Genomic DNA, 25,976 nt, shown 5'->3' on the forward strand with positions numbered 1-25,976 from the left:
GGTACATTATATGTACAGTATAGATATGGGCTGGGTACATTATATGTACAGTATAGATATGGGCAGGGTACATTATATGTGCAGTATAGATATGGGCTGGGTACATTATATGTGCAGTATAGATATGGGCTGGGTACATTATATGTACAGTATATATATGGGCGGGTACATTATATGTGCAGTATAGATATGGGCTGGGTACATTATATGTACAGTATATATATGGGGTGGGTACATTATATGTTCAGTATAGATATGGGGTGGGTACATTATATGTGCAGTATAGATATGGGGTGGGTACATTATGTGTACAGTATAGATATGGGCTGGGTACATTATATGTGCAGTATGTATATGGGGTGGGTACATTATATGTTCAGTATAGATATGGACTGGGTACATTATATGTGCAGTATATATATGGGGGGTACATTATATGTGCAGTATGTATATGGGGGGGTACATTATATGTTCAGTATAGATATATGGGGTGGGTACATTATATGTTCAGTATAGATATATGGGGTGGGTACATTATATGTGCAGTATAGATATGGGGTGGGTACATTATATGTGCAGTATATATATGGGGTGGGTACGTTATATGTGCAGTATAGATATGGGGTGGGTACATTATATGTTCAGTATAGATATGGGGTGGGTACATTATATGTGCAGTATATATATATGGGGTGGGTACATTATATGTACAGTATAGATATGGGCTGGGTACATTATATGTACAGTATAGATATGGGCTGGGTACATTATATGTACAGTATAGATATGGGCTGGGTACATTATATGTACAGTATAGATATGGGCTGGGTACATTATATGTGCAGTATAGATATGGGCTGGGTACATTATATGTGCAGTATGTATGTGGGGTGGGTACATTATATGTTCAGTATAGATATGGGGTGGGTACATTATATGTGCAGTATAGATATGGGCTGGGTACATTATATGTGCAGTATGTATATGGGGTGGGTACATTATATGTTCAGTATAGATATGGGCTGGGTACATTATATGTGCAGTATATATATGGGGCGAGTACATTATATGTGCAGTATATATATGGGGCGAGTACATTATATGTGCAGTATATATATGGGGCGGGTACATTATATGTGTAGTATATATATGGGGCGGGACATTATATGTGCAGTATAGATATGGGGTGGGTACATTATATGTGCAGTATAGATATGGGGCGAGTACATTATATATACAGTATAGATATGGGGTGGGTACATTATATGTGCAGTATATATATGGGACGAGTACATTATATGTACAGTATAGATATGGGGTGGGTACATTATATGTGCATTATATATAGATATGGGCTGGGTACATTATATGTGTAGTATGGAAATTGGGTGGGTACATTATATGTGCAGTATATATATGGGGCGAGTACATTATATGTACAGTATAGATATGGGTGGGTACATTATATGTGCAGTATATATATGGGGCGAGTACATTATATGTGCAGTATATATATGGGCCGAGTACATTATATGTGCAGTATATATATGGGGCGGGTACATTATATGTGCAGTATATATATGGGGTGGGTACATTATATGTGCAGTATATATATGGGCTGGGTACATTATATGTGCAGTATGTATATGGGGTGGGTACATTATATGTTCAGTGTATATATGGGGTGGGTATATTATATGTGCAGTATATATATGGGGTGGGTACATTATATGTTCAGTATAGATATATGGGGTGGGTACATTATATGTGCAGTATATATATGGGGTGGGTACATTATATGTTCAGTATAGATATATGGGGTGGGTACATTATATGTGCAGTATATATACGGGGTGAGTACATTATATGTACAGTATAGATATGGGGCGAGTACATTATATGTGCATTATATATAGATATGGGCTGGGTACATTATATGTTCAGTATAGATATATGGGGTGGGTACATTATATGTGCAGTATATGTACGGGGTGAGTACATTATATGTACAGTATAGATATGGGGCGAGTACATTATATGTGCATTATATATAGATATGGGCTGGGTACATTATATGTTCAGTATATATATGGGGTGGGTACATTACATGTTAAGTATAGATATATGGGGTGGGTACATTATATGTGCAGTATAGATATGGGGCGAGTACATTATATGTGCATTATATATAGATATGGGCTGGGTACATTATATGTGCAGTATATATAGGGTGGGTACATTATATGTGCATTATATATAGATATGGGGCGAGTACATTATATGTGCAGTATATATATGGGCTGGGTACATTATATGTGCAGTATGGATATTGGGTGGGTACATTATATGTGCAGTATAGATGCAGGGTGGGTACATTATATGTGCAGTATAGATGCAGGGTGGGTACATTATATGTGCAGTATAGATGGGGGGGTGGGTACATTATATGTGCAGTATAGATGGGGGGGTGGGTACATTATATTTGCAGTATGGATATTGGGTGGGTACATTATATGTGCAGTATATATATGGGCTTGGTACATTATATGTGCAGTATAGATGCAGGGTGGGTACATTATATGTGCAGTATAGATGCAGGGTGGGTACATTATATGTGCAGTATAGATGCAGGGTGGGTACATTATATGTGCAGTATAGATGCAGGGTGGGTACATTATATGTGCAGTATGGATATTGGGTGGGTACATTATATGTGCAGTATAGATGGGGGGTGGGTACATTATATGTGCAGTATAGATGGGGGGTGGGTACATTATATGTGCAGTATGGATATTGGGTGGGTACATTATATGTGCAGTATAGATGGGGGGTGGGTACATTATATGTGCAGTATAGATGGGGGGTGGGTACATTATATGTGCAGTATAGATGCAGGGTGGGTACATTATATGTGCAGTATGGATATTGGGTGGGTACATTATATGTGCAGTATAGATGGGGGGGGGTGGGCACATTATATGTGCAGTATAGATATGGGGTGGGTACATTCTGTGTATATATATATTATAATGACTTGATCTGTGTCAGTGTTTTTCTTAGTGTTTTTTGATCTCTGCTTTTCATCTACAATCATTTCCGAGCGACCCCATCCCCCCCCCCCCCCCCCCCCCAGGTCTCGCACGTCTTGAGTGATGTCTTCCGGGGGTTCGTCACTCATCTTTTCCAGACTCCTGCATGTCGGGGTGTGTGACGTGTCTTCTCCTCCCCCCAGGTGCAGTGTACAGTCCTCAGGGGGTCTCTCCTGTCCCGTACTTCAGTCTGCTGCATCGGATGCGGAGCGCGCGGTGCGTTACTTACCGTCTGCTGTTCTTTTCCTGCTCGCCGTCCGCGCTTCGTGTAAATTTCATCATTTCTCATTTTCAGGAATAAAGAAGTGGACGCAGCCAGAGCCGAACTTCACAGGGTTAATGCTACGTAAGTGAACAGCCGTCACAGATTTTATAAACCGTGGTCCTGAGGGGGGGGGGGGGGTTCAGTCACCACGGAGATCAGCGGCAATGAGGGTCCACCGATCATAATTCACGTTTAATGTCGCACACTGAAGTCGGTGAATAGTAGTGGGGGGAGGGGATTGCTTCCTCTGTTTTATGGGGGCGATCACACAGAGGTTTGTATGAGATCACAGTGAGGGGCGGAGACATGCGGGCCCCATGTGCTAGTGGGGCCCCCCCGGATTCAGGGTCGTGTTATAACCAAATCCTGTCAATGTCTCCCGCCCCCGAGAGAACAATCCAGAATGTCTGCAATGAATGTTTTATAGAACAGTAAAGAGAATAAATCCTCCGTCCAGTGGTGTAAGGTTCCGGCAAGCCCGCAACACTGACGTTTACCTCCACGTGTTCATCATGAGTCAGAAAGTGCGACTGCAGCTCTAGATGTGACTGGAGTATAAGACCTGATGTAACAGCAGAATCCTGTCTGCAGCTCCGGGTGTGACTGGAGTATAAGACCTGATGTAACAGCAGAATCCTGTCTGCAGCTCCGGGTGTGACTGGAGTATAAGACCTGATGTAACAGCAGAATCCTGTCTGCAGCTCCGGGTGTGACTGTTCCCCCTGTAAGACAGGAGGGGACGATTCCTTTCTTGTGAGCGGTGAGGCGCCCCCTAGTTGTTGGGGGCGGTTTTGTTGCTCTGGTGATTATTTGAATGTTCTAGGAGACAGTTTTCCCGCAAGTCGAGCTCGTTCTTCTACGTTTTGCCTTGGATTATAATAGTGGGGAACCGGCCTGGTTACTGGTGTGGCCCCATTATCTCTACCTGGGGCCCTCGCTCTTCATGTCACATTGGGGGGGTTCAGAGCCGCGATCTATAGGGGGACAATACATACGATGGGCACACACGATTATCGCACGTGGAGCTCGGGCCTAATATATGGTGTCATGGGACGGCGCCCTCCTGCCGCCGCCGCTTCTCATTTCTTCCCTCTGCTCATTAGGGACGGAGGACGTGGCTCTTTTGTTGGAGTGGGCGGTCTTGGCAGCGCGGAGGTAGGCGGCCCGGCTGTACTCCGTGTCCTGCGGCGCTCTGTTCAGCAACTTTGATGTCTCAACTAATCCTGGAAATGTAGTGGGAAAGAGACGCTTCCCTTATTAACCCCTCCCCTGCTGACACCCGTGGGCTCAGCGTTACCCCCTGCACCCCCTCGTCACAGGTGAAGGTGTTAACACATAGAATGTATCTGCTGCGGATAGGGGGGTATGTAGAACTGCGCACTCTGGGGGCACCAAGGCGACCAGATATGATTTGGAGGGAAGATGTATTGACTAATCTAGTCATTACATTTGGGGGGCGGGCTCTGGTTGTTTGGGGGGCGGGCTCTGGTTGTTTGGGGGGCGGGCTCTAGTAGTTTGGGGGGCGGGCTCTAGTTTGGGGGGTGGGCTCTGGTTGTTGGGGGGCGGGCTCTGGTTGTTCTGGGACGGGCTCTGGTTGTGGGGTGGGCTGTGCTTGTTGGAGGGGGGAGGGCTGTGGTTGTTGGGGGGAGGGAGGAAGGGCTGTGCTTGTTGGAGGGGGGGGCGGGCTGTGCTTGTTGGAGGGGGGAGGGCTGTGGGTGTTGGAGGGGGGCGGGCTGTGGTTGTTGGGGGGAGGGAGGAAGGGCTGTGCTTGTTGGAGGGGGGGCGGGCTGTGGCTGTTGGAGGGCGGGCTATGGCTGTTGGAGGGCGGGCTGTGGTTGTTGGAGGGAGGGAGGGCTGTGGTTGTTGGAGGGGGGAGGGCTGTGGCTGTTGGAGGGCGGGCTGTGGCTGTTGGAGGGCGGGCTGTGGTTGAAGCGGGGACGGGCTGTGGTTGTTGGAGGGCGGGCTGTGGTTGTTGGAGGGAGGAAGGGCTGTGGTTGTTGGAGGGAGGAAGGGCTGTGGTTGTTGGGGCGGGCGGGCTGTGGTTGTTGGGGGGAGTGGGCTGTGGTTGTTGGAGGGCGGGCGGGCTTTGGTTGTTGAAGGACGGGCGGGCTGTGGGAGGGCTGTGGCTGTTGGAGGGGGGGCGGGCTCTGGTTGTGGGGAGGGTGGGCTCTGGTTGTTGGGGGGGCGGGCTGTGGTTGTTGGAGGGCGGGCTCTGGTTGTTGTGGGGGCGGGCTCTGGTTGGGAGGGCGGGCTTTGGCTGTTTGAGGAAGGGATGTCGGGCGGGCTCTGGCTGTGGGGAGGGCGGGCTCTGGTTGTTGGGGCGGCGGGCTGTGGATGTTGGGAGGGGGGAGGTCGGGCTCTGGTTTGTAGGGGGGGGCGGGCTGTGGTTGTTGGGGGGGGCGAACTCTGGTTGTTGGGGGGGAGCGGGCTGTGGTTGTTGGAGGGAGGAAGGGCTGTGGTTGTTGGGGCGGGCGGGCTGTGGTTGGGGGGAGCGGGCTGTGGTTGTTGGAGGGCGGGCGGGCTGTGGTTGTTGGACGGGCGGGCTGTGGTTGTTGAAGGACGGGCGGGCTGTGGTTGTTGAAGGACGGGCGGGCTGTGGTTGTTGGAGGGGGGGCGGGCTCTGGTTGTGGGGAGGGTGGGCTCTGGTTGTTGGGGGGGCGGGCTGTGGTTGGGAGGGCGGGCTGTGGCTGTTGGACGAAGGGATGTCGGGCGGGCTCTGGCTGTGGGGAGGGCGGGCTCTGGTTGTTGTGGGGGCGGGCTCTGGTTGGGAGGGCGGGCTTTGGCTGTTTGAGGAAGGGATGTCGGGCAGGCTCTGGCTGTGGGGAGGGCGGGCTCTGGTTGTTGGGAGGGGGAGGTCGGGCTCTGGTTTGTAGGGGGGGGGCGGGCTGTGGTTGTTGGAGGGCGGTTGGGCTGTGGTTGTTGGGGGGGGCGGACTCTGGTTGTTGGGGGGGGCGGGCTGTGGTTGTTGGGGCGGGCGGGCTGTGGTTGTTGGGGCGGGCGGGCTGTGGTTGTTGGGGGGAGCGGGCTGTGGTTGTTGGAGGGCGGGCGGGCTGTGGTTGTTGGACTGGCGGGCTGTGGTTGTTGGAGGGCGGGAGGGCTGTGGCTGTTGGAGGGGGGGCGGGCTCTGGTTGTGGGGAGGGTGGGCTCTGGTTGTTGGGGGGGCGGGCTGTGGTTGTTGGGGGGGCGGGCTGTGGTTGTTGGGGGGGCGGGCTGTGGTTGTTGGAGGGCGGGCTCTGGTTGTTGTGGGGGCGGGCTCTGGTTGGGAGGGCGGGCTGTGGCTGTTGGAGGAAGGGATGGCGGGCTCTGGCTGTGGGGAGGGCGGGCTCTGGTTGTTGGGGCGGCGGGCTGTGGTTGTTGGGAGGGGGAGGTCGGGCTCTGGTTTGTAGGGGGGGGCGGGCTGTGGTTGTTGGAGGGCGGTTGGGCTGTGGTTGTTGGGGGGGGCGGGCTCTGGTTGTTGGGGGGGGGGCGGGCTCTGGTTGTTGGGGGGGGGGGGAGGTCGGGCTCTGGTTTGTTGGGGGGGGCGGGCTGTGGTTGTTGGAGGGGGGAGGTCGGGCTCTGGTTTGTTGGGGGGGGCGGGCTGGGGTTGTTAGAGGGGGAGGTCGGGCTCTGGTTTGTTGGGGGGGGCGGGCTGTGGTTGTTGGAGGGGGAGGTCGGGCTCTGGTTTGTTGGCGGGGGCGGGCTGTGGTTGTTGGGGGGGGGGGTGGGTGCGGGCTCTGGTTGTGGGGAGGGTGGGCTCTGGTTGTTGGGGGGGCGGGCTCTGGTTTTGGGGAGGGCGGGCTCTGGTTGTTGGAGGGCGGGCTCGGGCTGTGGGGAGGGCGGGCTCTGGTTGTTGGGGGGGCGGGCTGTGGTTGTTGGGGGGGCAGGGCTCTGGTTGTTGGAGGGGGGGCGGGCTGTGGTTGGGGGGGTGCGGGCTTTGGTTGTGGGGAGGGGGGGCGGGCTGTGGTTGGGGGGGTGCGGGCTCTGGTTGTGGGGAGGGTGGGCTCTGGTTGTTGGGGTGGCGGGCTCTGGTTTTGGGGCGGGCGGGCTCTGGTTGTTGGGGGGGCGGGCTGTGGTTGTTGGAGGGAGGGAGGGCTCTGGTTGTTGGGGGGGGGCGGGCTGTGGCTGTTGGAGGGGGGCGGGCTGTGGTTGTTGGAGGGGGGCGGGCTGTGGTTGGGGGGGGCGGTCTGTGGTTGTTGGAGGGGGGGCGGGCTGTGGTTGTTGGGGGGGGGGGGCGGTCTGTGATTGTTGGAGGGGGGGGCGGTCTGTGGTTGTTGGAGGGGGGGGCGGTCTGTGGGTTGAGGGGGGGTGGGCTCTGGTTCTTGGGAGGGCGGGCTCTGGTTGTGGGGGGGGCGGGTTGTGGTTGTTGGAGGGGGGGGCGGTCTGTGGTTGGAGGGGGGGTGGGCTCTGGTTCTTGGGAGGGCGGGCTCTGGTTGGAGGGGGGGGGGAGGGCTCTGGTTGTTGAATTATCAGCTCTGTGGGCACATTCAGGCCGGTATCATACACAGTGCGCCTCCTTAGATTGGTGGGGGATGGGGTGGCGCGGCCCCCTCTGGCTCGGACACTTGCAGCTCTTTGACAATTTGTAGCTGTGATTTCGGCGTTCCCCTTGTAAGACCCCAATAACGGCTCCGTATTCAGCGCAGTATACACATTAGAGGCCGTAAATTCCTCAGTCACCTGCGTCCATTTATAAGCCATTATGGAGCTGATCACAAGCGGCTCCTGACATCGCGGCCTCTTCTCCCCCATAAATCTGTTTCCACGTGTTTACTTAACTCGCACTGAAGTTCAGGAAAGGACCTCCGGCGGGGGAGGGGGTGACCCCGGAGCGCAGGTACCAGATCTGCTGTATGTGCCGGCGGGATGATCCACAAAGCAGAGGACAGGCTATTGCTCTCTGGTATCAGCCTCCCCGCCGCCGCCTGCTGCAGAACAATCTGAATGAATATTGATCGTTCTTCTTATGGGATTGTTGTAAATCTGCGTTTTCTCCCGGGCAGAGCGCGCCGGTGAGGTAACGCCATGATGTCACCTCTACCGTTTCTGTCAGTCCGCGCTGTGTACCCCACCCTCAATAACTATGCCGGACGTGTGACCCCGATGTTACCTGACCCTCCTTATATAGAGATCTGACTTCTGCTCCGCTGCCGGTCCGGGTGCTGACGGTATCTGATGGGAGTCACGGGCTCCTCTCCGGGACCTGATCCCTGTATAACGCTTCTGTCCGCCATCTTTTCAGCTTGGGGAAGAGAGAGGAGGATCTGCAGCGTCTGAAGGAGAAGATCTGCAACATCCAGGAGATGAACCGAACATTACAAGACGCCGTCCGCGCTCTGCAGCTGGAGGCCGAGGAGAACCGGAGGGAGCGCAAAGAGTACGTACAGACAGGGGAGCAGCATGCGGTGCAGCATCTTATGTTCGTCGAGGGGGGGCGAGAGTTTCTGAGATCTTGTTCTGGATGTATCCGCTCTTCGTGACAAATGAGGTGAATAGCGTTCAGGTTTTGTGTAAAGCCGGGTCCTGGCTCCGTTCCAGCGGGTGAAGGGAATACAAACCTGCAGAGAACGGCACATGTCTGCTCTTCAGGGTCTGTGAAAAGCTGGGTGACTCCCCACAGCTCTGCCACGATGGTATCACACTAGGTAGTGCCACCTCTACGTTCTCCCACTGCTCTTCCAGCATGAAGGACCCAACAATCTGAGGACCCGGCCACATTCTGCTATTCAGAACCATGAAGCAGAGTGTTTACCTTCCCCCATCCACTGCCGGGCCGTTATAACACACAACCCTCTGCCGTGGAGACCCTGGAGGTCTGTCCTCCCTGCCGCACCTCTGTGTGTACAGACCTGTAGTCGCCTCCTCAGGGGTCGTCCTCATCAGCACCTCCGTCCTTGGGGACAGTTTGGGCGAGTTGACCAGGTTCGGGTCAGCCGGTGTTCAGAGTTGGTGCAGCGGCTGAGAACGTTCCCATGAGGGCAACTTGTGAGGGATTTAACTTAAAAGCTATGAGATCACCTGAGAGAAGCGTCCGCGTCCTCCCCCCTGGTGTAGTACAGCCCGCAGGGGCAAAAGTTGGCGGGCCCCCGGGGCTGACGATGCGGAGCCTTCCATCATGCGGCGGCACGCGGCGTGTGATCTGCGCAGCGCATGCGACGTCATCACCTCCTGACAAGTGGTTTAGGGAATACTTCTATATGAAATAACAATTCTGGGGCACCTTTACTTACAGCTCTGCATTGGGCCATTCCTCTGTTACTCCTCTTACAATTTTATGAATACATTGACAACTGGGGGTGTGTCTATAGTCTGACTGTCCAATCAGTGCTCGCAGTCTCGGACACGCCCTTTAACAAGGAAAATTGTGTTGTCAATTTATGTATACATTTCTTGGAGGAATAACAGAGGAACGACACAAGGTAGAGTTGTCGGAGATGTTCCTGCATTATTATTATTTCATGAGGTCCGGTAGTAATTCCTGAGACAGGCCGCTCCTCACCTGCATGTTCTCCTCAGTGACGGTTCTCACCGCGGTCCCATCATGTCGGTTACCAATTCCTTTTATTGGATCAGTCACCGGATGAGTCGCCTCGGCCAATCACGTCTGACTTTAGTGACCGCCTGCTGCTTCTTACCCCTGAAGTGACTCGTGTCTTGCGTTGGTTTTCTGATTTTACATTTGGCGCAGTCATTTGAACACGTTTCTCGCCGTCTGATGTCCACGTTCTTGTCACGTCATGTATGTGCAGATCGCAGCCACTTTCATGCAGAAGACTCGTACCTGTGGTGCAGCCTGTCACCCCTATGTCACCCCACATCTGTGCTCCTGGGTGACCCCAACATTACAAGAAGAGATGAGGATTCAAGAAATGACCTTTAAACCTCAAGCGCTGAGTCGTCCTCTTATATGGCGCCTTTTCTCCGTCTCCCAGCAGATGACATCCAGCACTGGCCGCAATTCCAGTCATCACCAGCAGGGAAGAGAAGTAGAGGATACAGTGATCATATAGTGGTCAGATACTGGTACTACACAGCGCTCTGCAGAGTATTAACACCCTGCAGACCATACAGTGATCATATAGTGGTCAGATACCAGTACTACACAGCACTCTGCAGAGTATTATCACCCTGCAGACCATACAGTGATCATATAGTGGTCAGATACCAGTACTACACAGCACTCTGCAGAGTATTATCACCCTGCAGACCATACAGTGATCATATAGTGGTCAGATACCAGTACTACACAGCGCTCTGCAGAGTATTATCACCCTGCAGACCATACAGTGATCATATCGTAGTCAGATACCAGTACTACACAGCACTCTGCAGAGTATTATCACCCTGCAGACTATACAGTGATCATATAGTGGTCAGATACCAGTACTACACAGCACTCTGCAGAGTATTATCACCCTGCAGACCATACAGTGATCATATAGTGGTCAGATACCGGTACTACACAGCACTCTGCAGAGTATTATCACCCTGCAGACCATACAGTGATCATATAGTGGTCAGATACCGGTACTACACAGCACTCTGCAGAGTATTATCACCCTGCAGACCATACAGTGATCATATAGTGGTCAGATACCGGTACTACACAGCGCTCTGCAGAGTATTATCACCCTGCAGACCATACAGTGATCATATAGTGGTCAGATACCGGTACTACACAGCACTCTGCAGAGTATTATCACCCTGCAGACCATACAGTGATCATATAGTGGTCAGATATCAGTACTACACCGCGCTCTGCAGAGTATTATCACCCTTAAGACTATACAGTGATCATATAGTGGTCGGATACCAGTACTACACAGTGCTCTGCAGAGTATTATCACACTGCAGACTATACATTGATCATATAGTGGTCAGATACCAGGTATACACAGCGCTCTGCAGACTATAATCACCCTGCAGACTATATGGTGATCATATAGTGGTCAGATACCAGTACTACACAGCGCTCTGCAGAGTATTATTACCGTGCAGACTATACAGTGATCATATAGTGGTCAGATACCGGTACTACACCGCACTCTGCAGAGTATTATCACCCTGCAGACTATACAGTAATCATATAGTGGTCAGATACCAGTACTACACCGCACTCTGCAGAGTATTATCACCCTGCAGACCATACAGTGATCATATAGTGGTCAGATACCAGGTATACACAGCGCTCTGCAGAGTATTATCACCCTGCAGACCATACAGTGATCATATAGTGGTCAGATACCAGTACTACACCGCACTCTGCAGAGTATTATCACCCTGCAGACCATACAGTGATCATATAGTGGTCAGATACCAGTACTACACCGCGCTCTGCAGAGTATTATCACCCTTAAGACTATACAGTGATCATATAGTGGTCAGATACCAGTACTACACAGCGCTCTGCAGAGTATTATCATCCTGCAGACTATACAGTGATCATATAGTGGTCAGATACCAGTACTACACCGCACTCTGCAGAGTATTATCACCCTGCACACCATACAGTGATCACATAGTGGTCAGATACCAGGTCTATTATCACCCTGCAGACCATACAGTGATCATATAGTGGTCAGATACCAGGTGTACACATTGCTCTGCAGAGTATTATCCCCCTGCAGACCATACAGTGATCATATAGTGGTCAGATACCAGGTCTACACATTGCTCTGCAGAGTATTATCACCCTACAGACCATACAGTGATCACATAGTGGTCAGATACCGGTACTACACAGCACTCTGCAGAGTATTATCACCCTGCAGACTATACAGTGGTCAGATACCAGGTATACACAGCGCTCTAAAACACTATAGTGGAAGATTGATCAACTTTGAGCACACAATAATGTAGAAATATATACATTTTATTACATGAAAACATAAACACATTTAAAAGATTGAATAAAAAAGGTGAGTCAAACAAAGATATTGACGTCAACCTGTGCTAGACCAGGTAAGAATAATTTACATTAGTTATGAGCGAGTAACAGACAATATACAACAATATCTCGTAGAAACAGTGAGCCAAAGTATCAAGGGTATATATTGCAAGTAATTGAAATATAAAAAATGGCAAGTGATGAAATATAGTAAGGATAAAGTCTAATAGTTATACATCATACGCCATAATGGAAAGATTGGTGTATAAGTGCTGATAGACATGCTCAATTAAAAGTCTGAAGAACCAAGGTAAGGTTCCTGACCAGTAAGAAATACAGTGATCACATAGTGGTCAGATACCGGTACTACACAGCGCTCTGCAGAGTATTATCACCCTGCAGACTATACAGTGATCATATAGTGGTCAGATACCGGTACTACACAGCACTCTGCAGAGTATTATCACCCTGCAGACCATATAGTGGTCAGATGGCAGGTCTACACAGCGCTCAGCAGAGTATTATCACCCTGCAGACTATACAGTGATCATATAGTGGTCAGATGGCAGGTCTACACAGCGCTCTGCAGAGTATTATCACCCTGCAGACCATACAGTGATCATATAGTGGTCAGATGGCAGGTCTACACAGCGCTCTGCAGAGTATTATCACCCTGCAGACCATACAGTGATCATATAGTGGTCAGATACCAGTACTACACAGCGCTCTGCAGAGTATTACAACACGGGAGACTGTACTGTGATCATATCGTTGCAGAGTGATTGTGTAGCCCTGTTTTCTGACAAAGTATACAAGGGAATTCAGCACTGATCAGATACAGAACATTGACATACAGCGATTCACAGGTGACGACTTCTCTGATTGTCGACCTTCTCTTACCTTTTCTTCTCCATGCGGCCTAGACTGCCATGACGACTTTGGCCCCTCCGTTCTAAAGCCATACCCAGCTTCTATAGCAATACAAAATCAGACCCAAGATTATTTTAGACCCGAGACCAGGTTCCTCTATATATTACCTTTCCTTGCTACTTTTGTAGCTCCAGGCACTCACCGCACAGAGTCCTGATGGTGCGGGAGCTACAGAGGAGATGAGTGAGGAGAGGTGAGTATTACTAGCCGCACAGTCCTGATACTGGTAATGCTGGAGCTACAGAGGAGAGGTGAGTATTACTGGCTGCACAGCCCTGATACTGGTAATTCTGGAGCTACAGAGGAGATGAGAGTGAGGAGAGGTGAGTATTACTAGCCGCACAGTCCTGACACTGGTAATGCTGGAGCTACAGAGGAGATGAGAGTGAGGAGAGGTGAGTATTACTTGCCGCACAGTCCTGACACTGGTAATGCTGGAGCTACAGAGGAGATGAGAATGAGGAGAGGTGAGTATTACTGGCCGCACAGAGTCCTGACACTGGTAATGCTGGAGCTACAGAGGAGATGAGAATGAGGAGAGGTGAGTATTACTGGCCGCACAGAGTCCTGACACTGGTAATGCGGGAGCTACAGAGGAGATGAGAATGAGGAGAGGTGAGTATTACTGGCCGCACAGAGTCCTGACACTGGTAATGCGGGAGCTACAGAGGAGATGAGAATGAGGAGAGGTGAGTATTACTGGCCGCACAGAGTCCTGACACTGGTAATGCGGGAGCTACAGAGGAGATGAGAGTGAGGAGAGGTGAGTATTACTGGCCGCACAGTCCTGACACTGGTAATGCTGGAGCTACAGAGGAGATGAGAGTGAGGAGAGGTGAGTATTACTGGCCGCACAGTCCTGACACTGGTAATGCTGGAGCTACAGAGGAGATGAGAGTGAGGAGAGGTGAGTATTACTGGCCGCACAGTCCTGACACTGGTAATGCTGGAGCTACAGAGGAGATGAGAGTGAGGAGAGGTGAGTATTACTGGCCGCACAGTCCTGACACTGGTAATGCTGGAGCTACAGAGGAGATGAGAGTGAGGAGAGGTGAGTATTACTGGCCGCACAGAGTCCTGACACTGGTAATGCTGGAGCTACAGAGGAGATGAGAGTGAGGAGAGGTGAGTATTACTGGTCGCACAGAGTCCTGACACTGGTAATGCTGGAGCTACAGAGGAGATTCGTTTTACTGGCCGTTATCCACTGGTTCCTTTAGCTGTGAGCTGCTCCCTGTAGTTTTAAGCTAGTCCAGCGGTCTTTGTGGTGTAGTTCTGTGTCCCCCCCCCCCTCCCCCCATTTCCGAGATATTGAGGTCCTTTTCAAAATGCAAATAGTGAGGCCCCAGTAGAGAAAGATTGAGTAGCCGTCAATGTAACTGCAAGAGAGAATAGCCCCGTCCCCCCTAAATCTTCCCCCGTAATAAAGGATCTTCCACTATGTTCCTTGTTACCAGTTTAGAAGGGGAACTTCACCTGCAGGCCATACAGCTGGAAACAGAGAGACAACGCCACAGACGAGATGTGAGCAATCTTCATGAACATCTTCAGGCATCCAGCAAACAGATAGAAAAGATGACACAGCTCAGCCAGGACTATCGAGCCCTCCAGATAGGTGTGTGGTTCGGGGTCTATACACAGAAATGCTATACTGTGCTGGAGGGGCATTCAGCTGACACTAGAGGCACTTAGATGTGTCTACAACAGAGAGACCTGACAAGCCCCACCCCTTCGACATTACTACTGACATCACTAGTGACAGAACTAGTGACACCACTGCAGACCATAATACTGACAATACTAGTGACATCACTACTGACAGAGCTAGTGACACCACTGCAGACCATAATACTGACAATACTAGTGACATCACTACTGACAGAACTAGTGACACCACTGCAGACCATAATACTGACAATACTAGTGACATCACTACTGTCAATACTAGTAACATCACTACTGACAGAACTAGTGACACCACTGCAGACCATAATACTGACAATACTACTGAGATCACTACTGACCATACTAGTGACATCACTACTGACAGAACTAGTGACACCACTGAAGACCATAATACTGACAATACTAGGGACATCACCACTGACAATACTAGTGACATCACTACTGACAATACTAGTGACTTCACCACTGACAATACTAGTGACATCACTACTGACAATACTAGCGACATCACTACTGACAATACTAGTGACATCACTACTGACAGAACTAGTGACACCACTGCAGACCATAATACTGACAATACTAGTGACCTCACTACTGACAATACTACCGACAATACTAGTGACATCACTACTGACAACACTAGTGACACCGCTACTGACAACACTAGTGACACCGCTACTGACAATACTAGTGACATCACTACTGACAATACTACTGACAATACTAGTGACATCACTACTGACAATACTAGTGACGCCGCTACTGACAATACTAGTGACCCTGTTACTGACAATACTAGTGACCCCATTACTGACACTACTACTGACGCCACTGCTGATGATACTACTGACACCACTGCTGATAATACTACTGACACCACTGCTGATAATACTACTGACACCACCGCTGATAATACTACTGACACCACTGCTGATAATACTACTGACACCACCGCTGATAATACTACTGACACCACCGCTGATACTACTGACACCACCGCTGATAATACTACTGACACCACCGCTGATAATACTACTGACACCACCGCTGATAATACTACTGACACCACCGCTGATAATACTACTGACACCACCGCTGATAATACTACTGACACCACCGCTGATAATACTACTGACACCACCGCTGATAATACTACTGACACCACCGCTGATAATACTACTGACACCACCGCTGATAATACTACTGACACCACCGCTGATAATACTACTGACACCACCGCTGATAATACTACTGACACCACTGCTGATAATACTACTGACACCGCCGCTGATAATACTACTGACACCGCCGCTGATAATACTACTGACACCGCCGCTGATAATACTACTGACACCACCGCTGATAATACTACTGACACCACTGCTGATACTACTGACACCACCGCTGATGATACTACTGACACCACCGCTGATAATACTACCGACACCACTGCTGATAATACTACTGACACCACCGCTGATAATACTACTGACACCACCGCTGATAATACTGACACCACCGCTGATAATACTACTGACACCACCGCTGATAATACTACTGACACCACCGCTGATAATACTACTGACACCACTGCTGATAATACTACTGACACCACCGCTGATAATACTACTGACACCACCGCTGATAATACTACTGACACCACCGCTGATAATACTACTGACACCACCGCTGATAATACTACTGACACCACCGCTGATACTACTGACACCACCGCTGATAATACTACTGACACCACCGCTGATAATACTACTGACACCACCGCTGATAATACTACTGACACCACTGCTGATAATACTACTGACACCACCGCTGATAATACTACTGACACCACCGCTGATAATACTACTGACACCACTGCTGATAATACTACTGACACCACCGCTGATGATACTACTGACACCACCGCTGATAATACTACTGACACCACCGCTGATAATACTACTGACACCACCGCTGATAATACTACTGACACCACCGCTGATAATACTACTGACACCACCGCTGATAATACTACTGACACCACCGCTGATAATACTACTGACACCACCGCTGATACTACTGACACCACCGCTGATAATACTACTGACACCACCGCTGATAATACTACTGACACCACCGCTGATAATACTACTGACACCACCGCTGATAATACTACTGACACCACCGCTGATAATACTACTGACACCACCGCTGATAATACTACTGACACCACCGCTGATAATACTACTGACACCACCGCTGATAATACTACCGACACCACCGCTGATAATACTACCGACACCACCGCTGATAATACTACTGACACCACCGCTCATAATACTACTGACACCACCGCTGATAATACTACTGACACCACCGCTGATAATACTACTGACACCACCGCTGATAATACTACTGACACCACCGCTGATAATACTACTGACACCACCGCTGATAATACTACTGACACCACCGCTGATAATACTACTGACACCACCGCTGATACTACTACCGACACCACCGCTGATACTACTACCGACACCACCGCTGATGATACTACTGACACCACCGCTGATAATACTACCGACACCACCGCTGATAATACTACCGACACCACCGCTGATAATACTACTGACACCACCGCTGATAATACTACCGACACCACCGCTGATAATAATACTACTGACACCACCGCTGATAATAATACTACTGACACCACCGCTGATAATACTACTGACACCACTGCTGATAATACTACTGACACCACCGCTGATAATACTACTGACACCACCGGTGATAATACTACTGACACCACCGCTGATAATACTACCGACACCACCGCTGATAATACTACCGACACCACCGCTGATAATACTACCGACACCACCGCTGATAATACTACTGACACCACCGCTGATAATACTACTGACACCACCGCTGATAATACTACTGACACCACCGCTGATAATACTACTGACACCACCGCTGATAATACTACTGACACCACCGCTGATAATACTACTGACACCACCGCTGATAATACTACTGACACCACCGCTGATAATACTACTGACACCACCGCTGATAATACTACTGACACCACCGCTGATAATACTACCGACACCACCGCTGATAATACTACCGACACCACCGCTGATAATACTACCGACACCACCGCTGATAATACTACCGACACCACTGCTGATAATACTACCGACACCACCGCTGATAATACTACTGACACCACCGCTGATAATACTACTGACACCACTGCTGATAATACTACTGACACCACCGCTGATAATACTACTGACACCACCGCTGATAATACTACTGACACCACCGCTGATAATACTACTGACACCACCGCTGATAATACTACTGACACCACCGCTGATAATACTACTGACACCACCGCTGATAATACTACTGACACCACCGCTGATAATACTACTGACACCACCGCTGATAATACTACTGACACCACCGCTGATAATACTACTGACACCACCGCTGATAATACTACCGACACCACCGCTGATAATACTACTGACACCACCGGTGATAATACTACTGACACCACCGCTGATAATACTACTGACACCACCGCTGATAATACTACCGACACCACCGCTGATAATACTACTGACACCACCGCTGATAATACTACTGACACCACCGCTGATAATACTACTGACACCACCGCTGATAATACTACCGACACCACCGCTGATAATACTACCGACACCACCGCTGATAATACTACCGACACCACCGCTGATGATACTACCGACACCACCGCTGATGATACTACTGACACCACCGCTGATGATACTACTGACACCACCGCTGATAATACTACTGACACCACCGCTGATAATACTACTGACACCACCGCTGATAATACTACTGACACCACCGCTGATAATACTACTGACACCACCGCTGATACTACTACCGACACCACCGCTGATACTACTACCGACACCACCGCTGATACTACTACCGACACCACCGCTGATGATACTACTGACACCACCGCTGATAATACTACCGACACCACCGCTGATAATACTACTGACACCACCGCTGATAACACTACTGACACCACCGGTGATTTGTATATTTTTATTCCAGTTTTCCAGTCTCCACTGACCAGAAAGAAGCAGAATTTGCTGTCAGCAGTGGGGAAGGTTCCCCAGAACAGGAGCAGGTCCCCCCCGGTCAGTAAGGCCTGATGTTACTTCTCGTCTCTGCTTTAACACTATTACTCCCATCATCCTGATGAATAATGGAGTCGTTTGTATTATGGACTGTATTTATGATGTTCACCTCCTGATCTTTCAGACATTCCTGTCTACCTACCTGCGAGCAACAGGACACACATCTGAGCAGCTCCTGCAGGTCCAGAACAGAGTCCTAGATGGTGAGATCCCAATCCTCAATGTATTCACCTTCAGCGGCCTGACGCTAAACCTACCGATTGTAATCTCGCCCCTAATATATCGCAATAATTTTATCCCCACCGCTAATTTACCTGAAGGATTGTAACCCTGCCCCTAATTTACTGCAATAATTATAATCCCGCCCCTAATTTACTGCAATAATTATAATCCCGCCCCTAATTTACTGCAATAATTATAATCCCGCCCCTAATTTACTGCAATAATTGTAATCCCGCCCCTAATTTACTGCAATAATTGTAATCCCGCCCCTAATTTACTGCAATAATTGTAATCCCGCCCCTAATTTACTGCAATAATTATAATCCCGCCCCTAATTTACTGCAATAATTATAACCCCGCCCCTAATTTACTGCAATAATTATAATCCCGCCCCTAATTTACTGCAATAATTATAATCCCGCCCCTAATTTACTGCAATAATTGTAATCCCGCCCCTAATTTACTGCAATAATTGTAATCCCGCCCCTAATTTACTGCAATAATTGTAATCCCGCCCCTAATTTACTGCAATAATTGTAATCCCGCCCCTAATTTACTGTAGGGATTCTAACCCCACCCCTTACTTACTTTAGGGATTCTTACCCCGCCCCTAATTTACTGTAGGGATTGTAACCCCGCCCCTAATTTACCGTAGAGATTGTAACCACGCCCCTAACTTACTGTAGGGATTCTAACCCCGCCCCTAACTTTAGGGATTCTAACCCCCGCCCCTAATTTACTGTAGGGATTCTAACCCTGCCCCTAATTTATCGCAGTGATTCTAACCCCGCCCCTAATTAACCCCTGACCTACCATGAGGGTTATTGCTCCTATCACCCTTAACCTATTACAACGACTAACCCCACCCCTATAGCTAACCCTTCACTGTAAGGATCCCTTCCTCATCTATCGGTCCCTGATTTTTGCATTGTTGGGTTTGTGGGATATGGGGGTGATAATTTACAGAATGGTTCAAAGACTTGAATATAAACCCTTCTTCCCTATAGATTTTGATCACTATTTGGAAAACCGCATCAGCACTTCAGAAACCGCCCTGGATGAAGAGGTACAATCCTGACCGTCTCCCCGGCCCTCCCATCCCCCAGTGTCATGGCTGATCAGAGCTGAGCCCATGTCTATAAATCCCCATTATACAGCACTCTCGGGTTGTGTGAAGAAGTCTCCCCTCTCCTGTTGTCAGGTTGTCACAGACCCTCCCACATGAATATATTACGACCATCAAATTCATGTCGACATTTCTTTGGTTTAGGTAGGATCTCTTTTTAACACCTAAAGTGGAGCGGTCACCTCTCCTGACGGATGTCACCAGATGAGGGGGAGCCCCTACACAGCCTGACATTGTCCAATCAGTGCTGATCGAGTGAGATTATGTAGGGACCTCCCCCTGCCAAGCGGAATGGTCACGCCCAGTTGTCAAGTTATTGACCGGTCCTTTTTGAGGGTTATTTCCAGCTGTTTCTGTATAGAAGTGAATAGAGAGAGTCGTACATGATTGGCCACCGCTCCATATAGTTGTGGGTCCCAGACTTTCTCCCGCTACTCTTCAGCCCCTGTGTTACGGGTTTTGCCAGGCTGTTTTTGGAACTCCGCTATAAATGTATAGGATTTCAAAAAAACTCAAAACGGAGATCTCGTCTGTTTCCGTACTCTCAACCACCTCGTAAGTCAGCGGCCGGATCCCAGCAATAGAAGGGGTCAGGGGGTCCCGTTCTAGAGATAGATGCGGGTCCCAGAGGGACACATCCTGTGGAGACACCATAAATGTCTGACCTAGAAATACCCATTACAAAGGCTCTTTTACTTGGGCCACTGATGCGCAGAATGAGCGCTCTGCCCGTGTGGCATGACCTTAAGTTCCACACCCGAGAGATCCGATGACTGTTCACCACCCGGGTCAGGCATCTGCTGGATCAGAATATATGGGATTATAATATGTGTACTGTTTCACAGATGCAGATGACGTTCCTGAGCAGATTGTGCGAAATCTCTGAAGAACTGTCACTCCTGGAGCGGCAGAGAGAGGGGTTGGAGCAGCGCAGTGCACGGTCCGTGGGGGTATGTGTATATATATATATATATATCAATGTAGGAATAATGTCCTCCGCTGACTGCAGCAGTATGATAGGCTCTCTAACCCACCCCTAACTTACTGTAGGGATTATAGGAATATATAGTCTCACTCTCTCATATATATATATATATATAATGAATCTATAGTGTCTCTATGGCTGTATTGATCTGAAGCTGTAATCTCTCCACAGCGCCACCTATCTGCTAAATGTTGTAAAGCTGTAGGGAGTCTCTTCGGATTTATTGTTCTACCTGATTTCGAGCAGAGCGCTGGGTGATGTCGCCCTTATCTTCATCCTTTTAAAGGGGGCTGTGGTATCTCATCTGTATGACTGTATTTATGGTGGGATAGTGTCCTGGATATAGGACATGAGACGTATATGCAGTTGATGGGGTAAATCGCTTTGTGACAATGTTCACCTGCGGTTGTATCGTCAGCACCTCCATATTTCAGTCATTAGTGAGGACTCATGGTAGTGTCGGTGAGAGTCCGGGCATCCGGAGCCACCATGGATCGTCCCATCTCCGAGCTCCGCTGTCAGAACCTAATGACAAAGTTCAGAACAACAGAAATCACCCAGCTGTGGGCCAAAGGGCACGTCACTGGGCAGAGGGGCATCAGTGTAATGATCAGCCCTGAATCTGGCGCCCAGACACCACTTCTGTCACGCTGATTAATGGGGATTTCCTTGCGAACCCCCCCCCCCGGTGCCATGGTGGGTTCCTGGTATTGAATCTTGCCAGGTGTCCGGATAGTGACGGCTGATCACTTGTGGATTGTTACTGGTCACCGGCTCCGTCATTGATAGACAAGCCGCTTGTACTGTGACGGGCTGGCTGATCCCGTGGCTCGTCTGGACTGATCCGCGCTGTTATATTTTGTATGTGTCCTGGATCAAAATATAATGGAGGGAATGAAGGGCATTGACTTGGCCGTCAGGGGTGACTCTCTGGCACTGAAGGGGTTACAGCGTATTTTGCGGCTGGGCTGACACATGAGGAGTTGTAGCAGCTGTGTCGCTACTTTGTATTCAGCCCCCTGTGAGCGCAGATTACACCTTGCAGGTTCGGAGCGCGGGGGAATTCACCATCCACAGTAACTGCTGCTTCGAGGACAAGTCCTGACTCGCGCGCCGCAGAGACGTCCTCACAAGAACAGATTGATGGGAAATCAGTTATTCAAAACATCTTGTGGTGTGAATCAGCCGCACTCCCCCCGAGACGCCTCCTGTAATCCAGCGCCGACGTTGTCAGCTGCTAAGGAGCTTTTAGAGTCTATTGAGGTGTTAAATCTGTCAGTAATTGTGGTGTACATCATCATTAACTCCTCGTGTGCCGCTCCCAGGGCCCGGGACCTGATGGGGGTGTCCCCCGGGGCTCCGTAATAACAGTAGTGGTAATGCCGGCTGCTATGTGATACCGGAGCTATACAGGGGCCGCACTACACGCTGACATCTCATAGACCAGACCTGGTACCCCGAGCGCCGGACTAACAGACTTCTCACGGGCAGCTGCAGATATAACATACGTATAAACACAAAGGGACCGGCGTCTCCACGCTCCAAGGTGCCGACAAAGAAGCCGCATCGCAACTGCCACAGATAATTGATAACTAAACGGCAGCCACCTGAGGAGGGGGACGGGAGTCAGCGCCACTGGGAACAAGTACCAGCAACAATGTAAAAGAAGAAGCGTGACACAAAGTATCGAGAGGGTACAGAGGTAAAAACCAGGCGGCAAAAATACAAAAAACACCAAAAAAACTGCACAGGGACCTACTGACAATTTCACACCAGATGCTTCTCTTACGTGACTAATGTTGGGTTCAGATGCTGCAATACAGTAAACAATGTGACGCGGACAACCCTCATCTACAGGAGAGAAACCTGATGTCAGCGCGTCCCGCTATAGAGCCAACGCTTCATTATACAATGTGACACGGACAACCCTCATCCGCTACAGGAGCGAAACCTGATGTCAGCGCGTCCCGCTGTAGAGCCAATGCTTCATTATACAATGTGACACGGACAACCCTCATCTACAGGAGAGAAACCTGATGTCAGCGCGTCCCGCTATAGAGCCAACGCTTCATTATACAATGTGACACGGACAACCCTCATCCGCTACAGGAGCGAAACCTGATGTCAGCGCGTCCCGCTGTAGAGCCAATGCTTCATTATACAATGTGACACGGACAACCCTCATCTGCTACAGGAGAGAAACCTGATGTCAGCGCGTCCCGCTATAGAGCCAACGCTTCATTATACAATGTGACGCGGACAACCCTCATCTACAGGAGCGAAACCTGATGTCAGCGCGTCCCGCTGTAGAGCCAACGCTTCATTATACAATGTGACACGGACAACCCTCATCTACAGGAGAGAAACCTGATGTCAGCGCGTCCCGCTGTAGAGCCAACGCTTCAGTATACAATGTGACATGGACAACCCTCATCTGCTACAGGAGCGAAACCTGATGTCAGCGCGTCCCACTGTAGAGCCAACGCTTCATTATACAATGTGACACGGACAACCCTCATCTACAGGAGAGACACCTGATGTCAGCACGTCCTGCTATAGAGCCAACGCTTCATTATACAATGTGACACGGACAACCCTCATCTACAGGAGAGACACCTGATGTCAGCGCGTCCCGCTATAGAGCCAACGCTTCATTATACAATGTGACACGGACAACCCTCATCTGCTACAGGAGCGAAACCTGATGTCAGCGCGTCCCGCTATAGAGCCAACGCTTCAGTGTACAATGTGACGCGGACAACCCTCATCTGCTACAGGAGAGAAACCGGATGTCAGCGCGTCCCGCTATAGAGCCAACGCTTCATTATACAATGTGACACGGACAACCCTCCTCTACTACAGCAGAGAAACCTGATGTCAGCGCGTCCCGCTATAGAGCCAACGCTTCATTATACAATGTGACGCGGACAACCCTCATCTGCTACAGGAGAGAAACCTGATGTCAGCGCGTCCCGCTATAGAGCCAACGCTTCATTATACAATGTGACACGGACAACCCTCATCTACAGGATAGAAACCTGATGTCAGCGTGTCCCGCTATAGAGCCAACGCTTCATTATACAATGTGACACGGACAACCCTCATCTGCTACAGGAGAGAAACCTGATGTCAGCGCGTCCCGCTATAGAGCCAACGCATCATTATACAATGTGACACGGACAACCCTCATCTACTACAGGAGCGAAACCTGATGTCAGCGCGTCCCGCTGTAGAGCCAACGCTTCATTATACAATGTGACACGGACAACCCTCATCTACAGGAGAGAAACCTGATGTCAGCGCGTCCCGCTATAGAGCCAACGCTTCAGTATACAATGTGACACGGACAACCCTCATCTGCTACAGGAGAGAAACCTGATGTCAGCGCGTCCCGCTATAGAGCCAACGCATCATTATACAATGTGACACGGACAACCCTCATCTACAGGAGAGAAACCTGATGTCAGCGCGTCCCGCTATAGAGCCAACGCTTCATTATACAATGTGACACAGACAACCCTCATCTACAGGAGAGAAACCTGATGTCAGCGCGTCCCGCTGTAGAGCCAACGCTTCATTATACAATGTGACGCGGACAACCCTCATCTACAGGAGAGAAACCTGATGTCAGCGCGTCCCGCTATAGAGCCAACGCTTCATTATACAATGTGACACGGACAACCCTCATCTACAGGAGAGAAACCTGATGTCAGCGCGTCCCGCTATAGAGCCGACGCTTCAGTATACAATGTGACACGGACAACCCTCATCTGCTACAGGAGAGAAACCTGATGTCAGCGCGTCCCGCTATAGAGCCAACGCTTCATTATACAATGTGACACGGACAACCCTCATCTACAGGAGAGAAACCTGATGTCAGCGCGTCCCGCTGTAGAGCCGACGCTTCAGTATACAATGTGACACGGACAACCCTCATCTACAGGAGCGAAACCTGATGTCAGCGCGTCCCGCTATAGAGCTGGCGCTTCATTATACAATGTGACACGGACAACCCTCATCTGCTACAGGAGCGAAACCTGATGTCAGCGCGTCCCGCTATAGAGCCAACGCTTCAGTATACAATGTGACACGGACAACCCTCATCCGCTACAGGAGCGAAACCTGATGTCAGCGCGTCCCGCTGTAGAGCCAACGCTTCATTATACAATGTGACACGGACAACCCTCATCTACAGGAGAGAAACCTGATGTCAGCGCGTCCCGCTATAGAGCCAACGCTTCAGTATACAATGTGACGCGGACAACCCTCATCTACAGGATAGAAACCTGATGTCAGCGCGTCCCGCTATAGAGCCAACGCTTCAGTATACAATGTGACACGGACAACCCTCATCTACAGGAGAGACACCTGATGTCAGCGCGTCCCGCTGTAGAGCCAACGCTTCATTATACAATGTGACACGGACAACCCTCATCTACAGGAGAGAAACCTGATGTCAGCGCGTCCCGCTATAGATCCAACGCTTCATTATACAATGTGACACGGACAACCCTCATCTACAGGAGAGAAACCTGATGTCAGCGCGTCCCGCTATAGAGCCAACGCTTCATTATACAATGTGAC

The 25,976-nt window shown here is 49.9% G+C and overlaps 2 protein-coding genes across 2 annotated transcripts; one reads left to right on the forward strand and one right to left on the reverse strand.

The window, feature by feature from the left end:
* The first annotated feature begins 3,195 nt into the window (after positions 1–3,195).
* On the forward strand, positions 3,196–22,012 carry LOC142663850 (uncharacterized). Its single transcript, XM_075842681.1, has 9 exons — positions 3,196–3,305; positions 3,385–3,435; positions 8,573–8,707; positions 14,605–14,762; positions 18,974–19,059; positions 19,184–19,262; positions 20,289–20,347; positions 21,253–21,357; positions 21,827–22,012. The coding sequence occupies exons 1-9, from the start codon at positions 3,196–3,198 to the stop codon at positions 22,010–22,012; spliced, it is 969 nt and encodes a 322-aa protein (XP_075698796.1).
* On the reverse strand, positions 5,123–8,564 carry LOC142663561 (uncharacterized). Its single transcript, XM_075842309.1, has 2 exons — positions 8,468–8,564; positions 5,123–6,751 (listed from the first exon to the last, which is right to left on the reverse strand). Exons 1-2 carry the CDS (start codon positions 8,562–8,564, stop codon positions 5,163–5,165), a joined length of 1,686 nt encoding a protein of 561 aa, XP_075698424.1. The 3' UTR covers positions 5,123–5,162.
* Positions 22,013–25,976: the final 3,964 nt, after the last annotated feature.

This window comes from Rhinoderma darwinii, chromosome 11, assembly GCF_050947455.1.
Source record: "Rhinoderma darwinii isolate aRhiDar2 chromosome 11, aRhiDar2.hap1, whole genome shotgun sequence".
Taxonomy (NCBI): domain Eukaryota; kingdom Metazoa; phylum Chordata; class Amphibia; order Anura; family Rhinodermatidae; genus Rhinoderma; species Rhinoderma darwinii.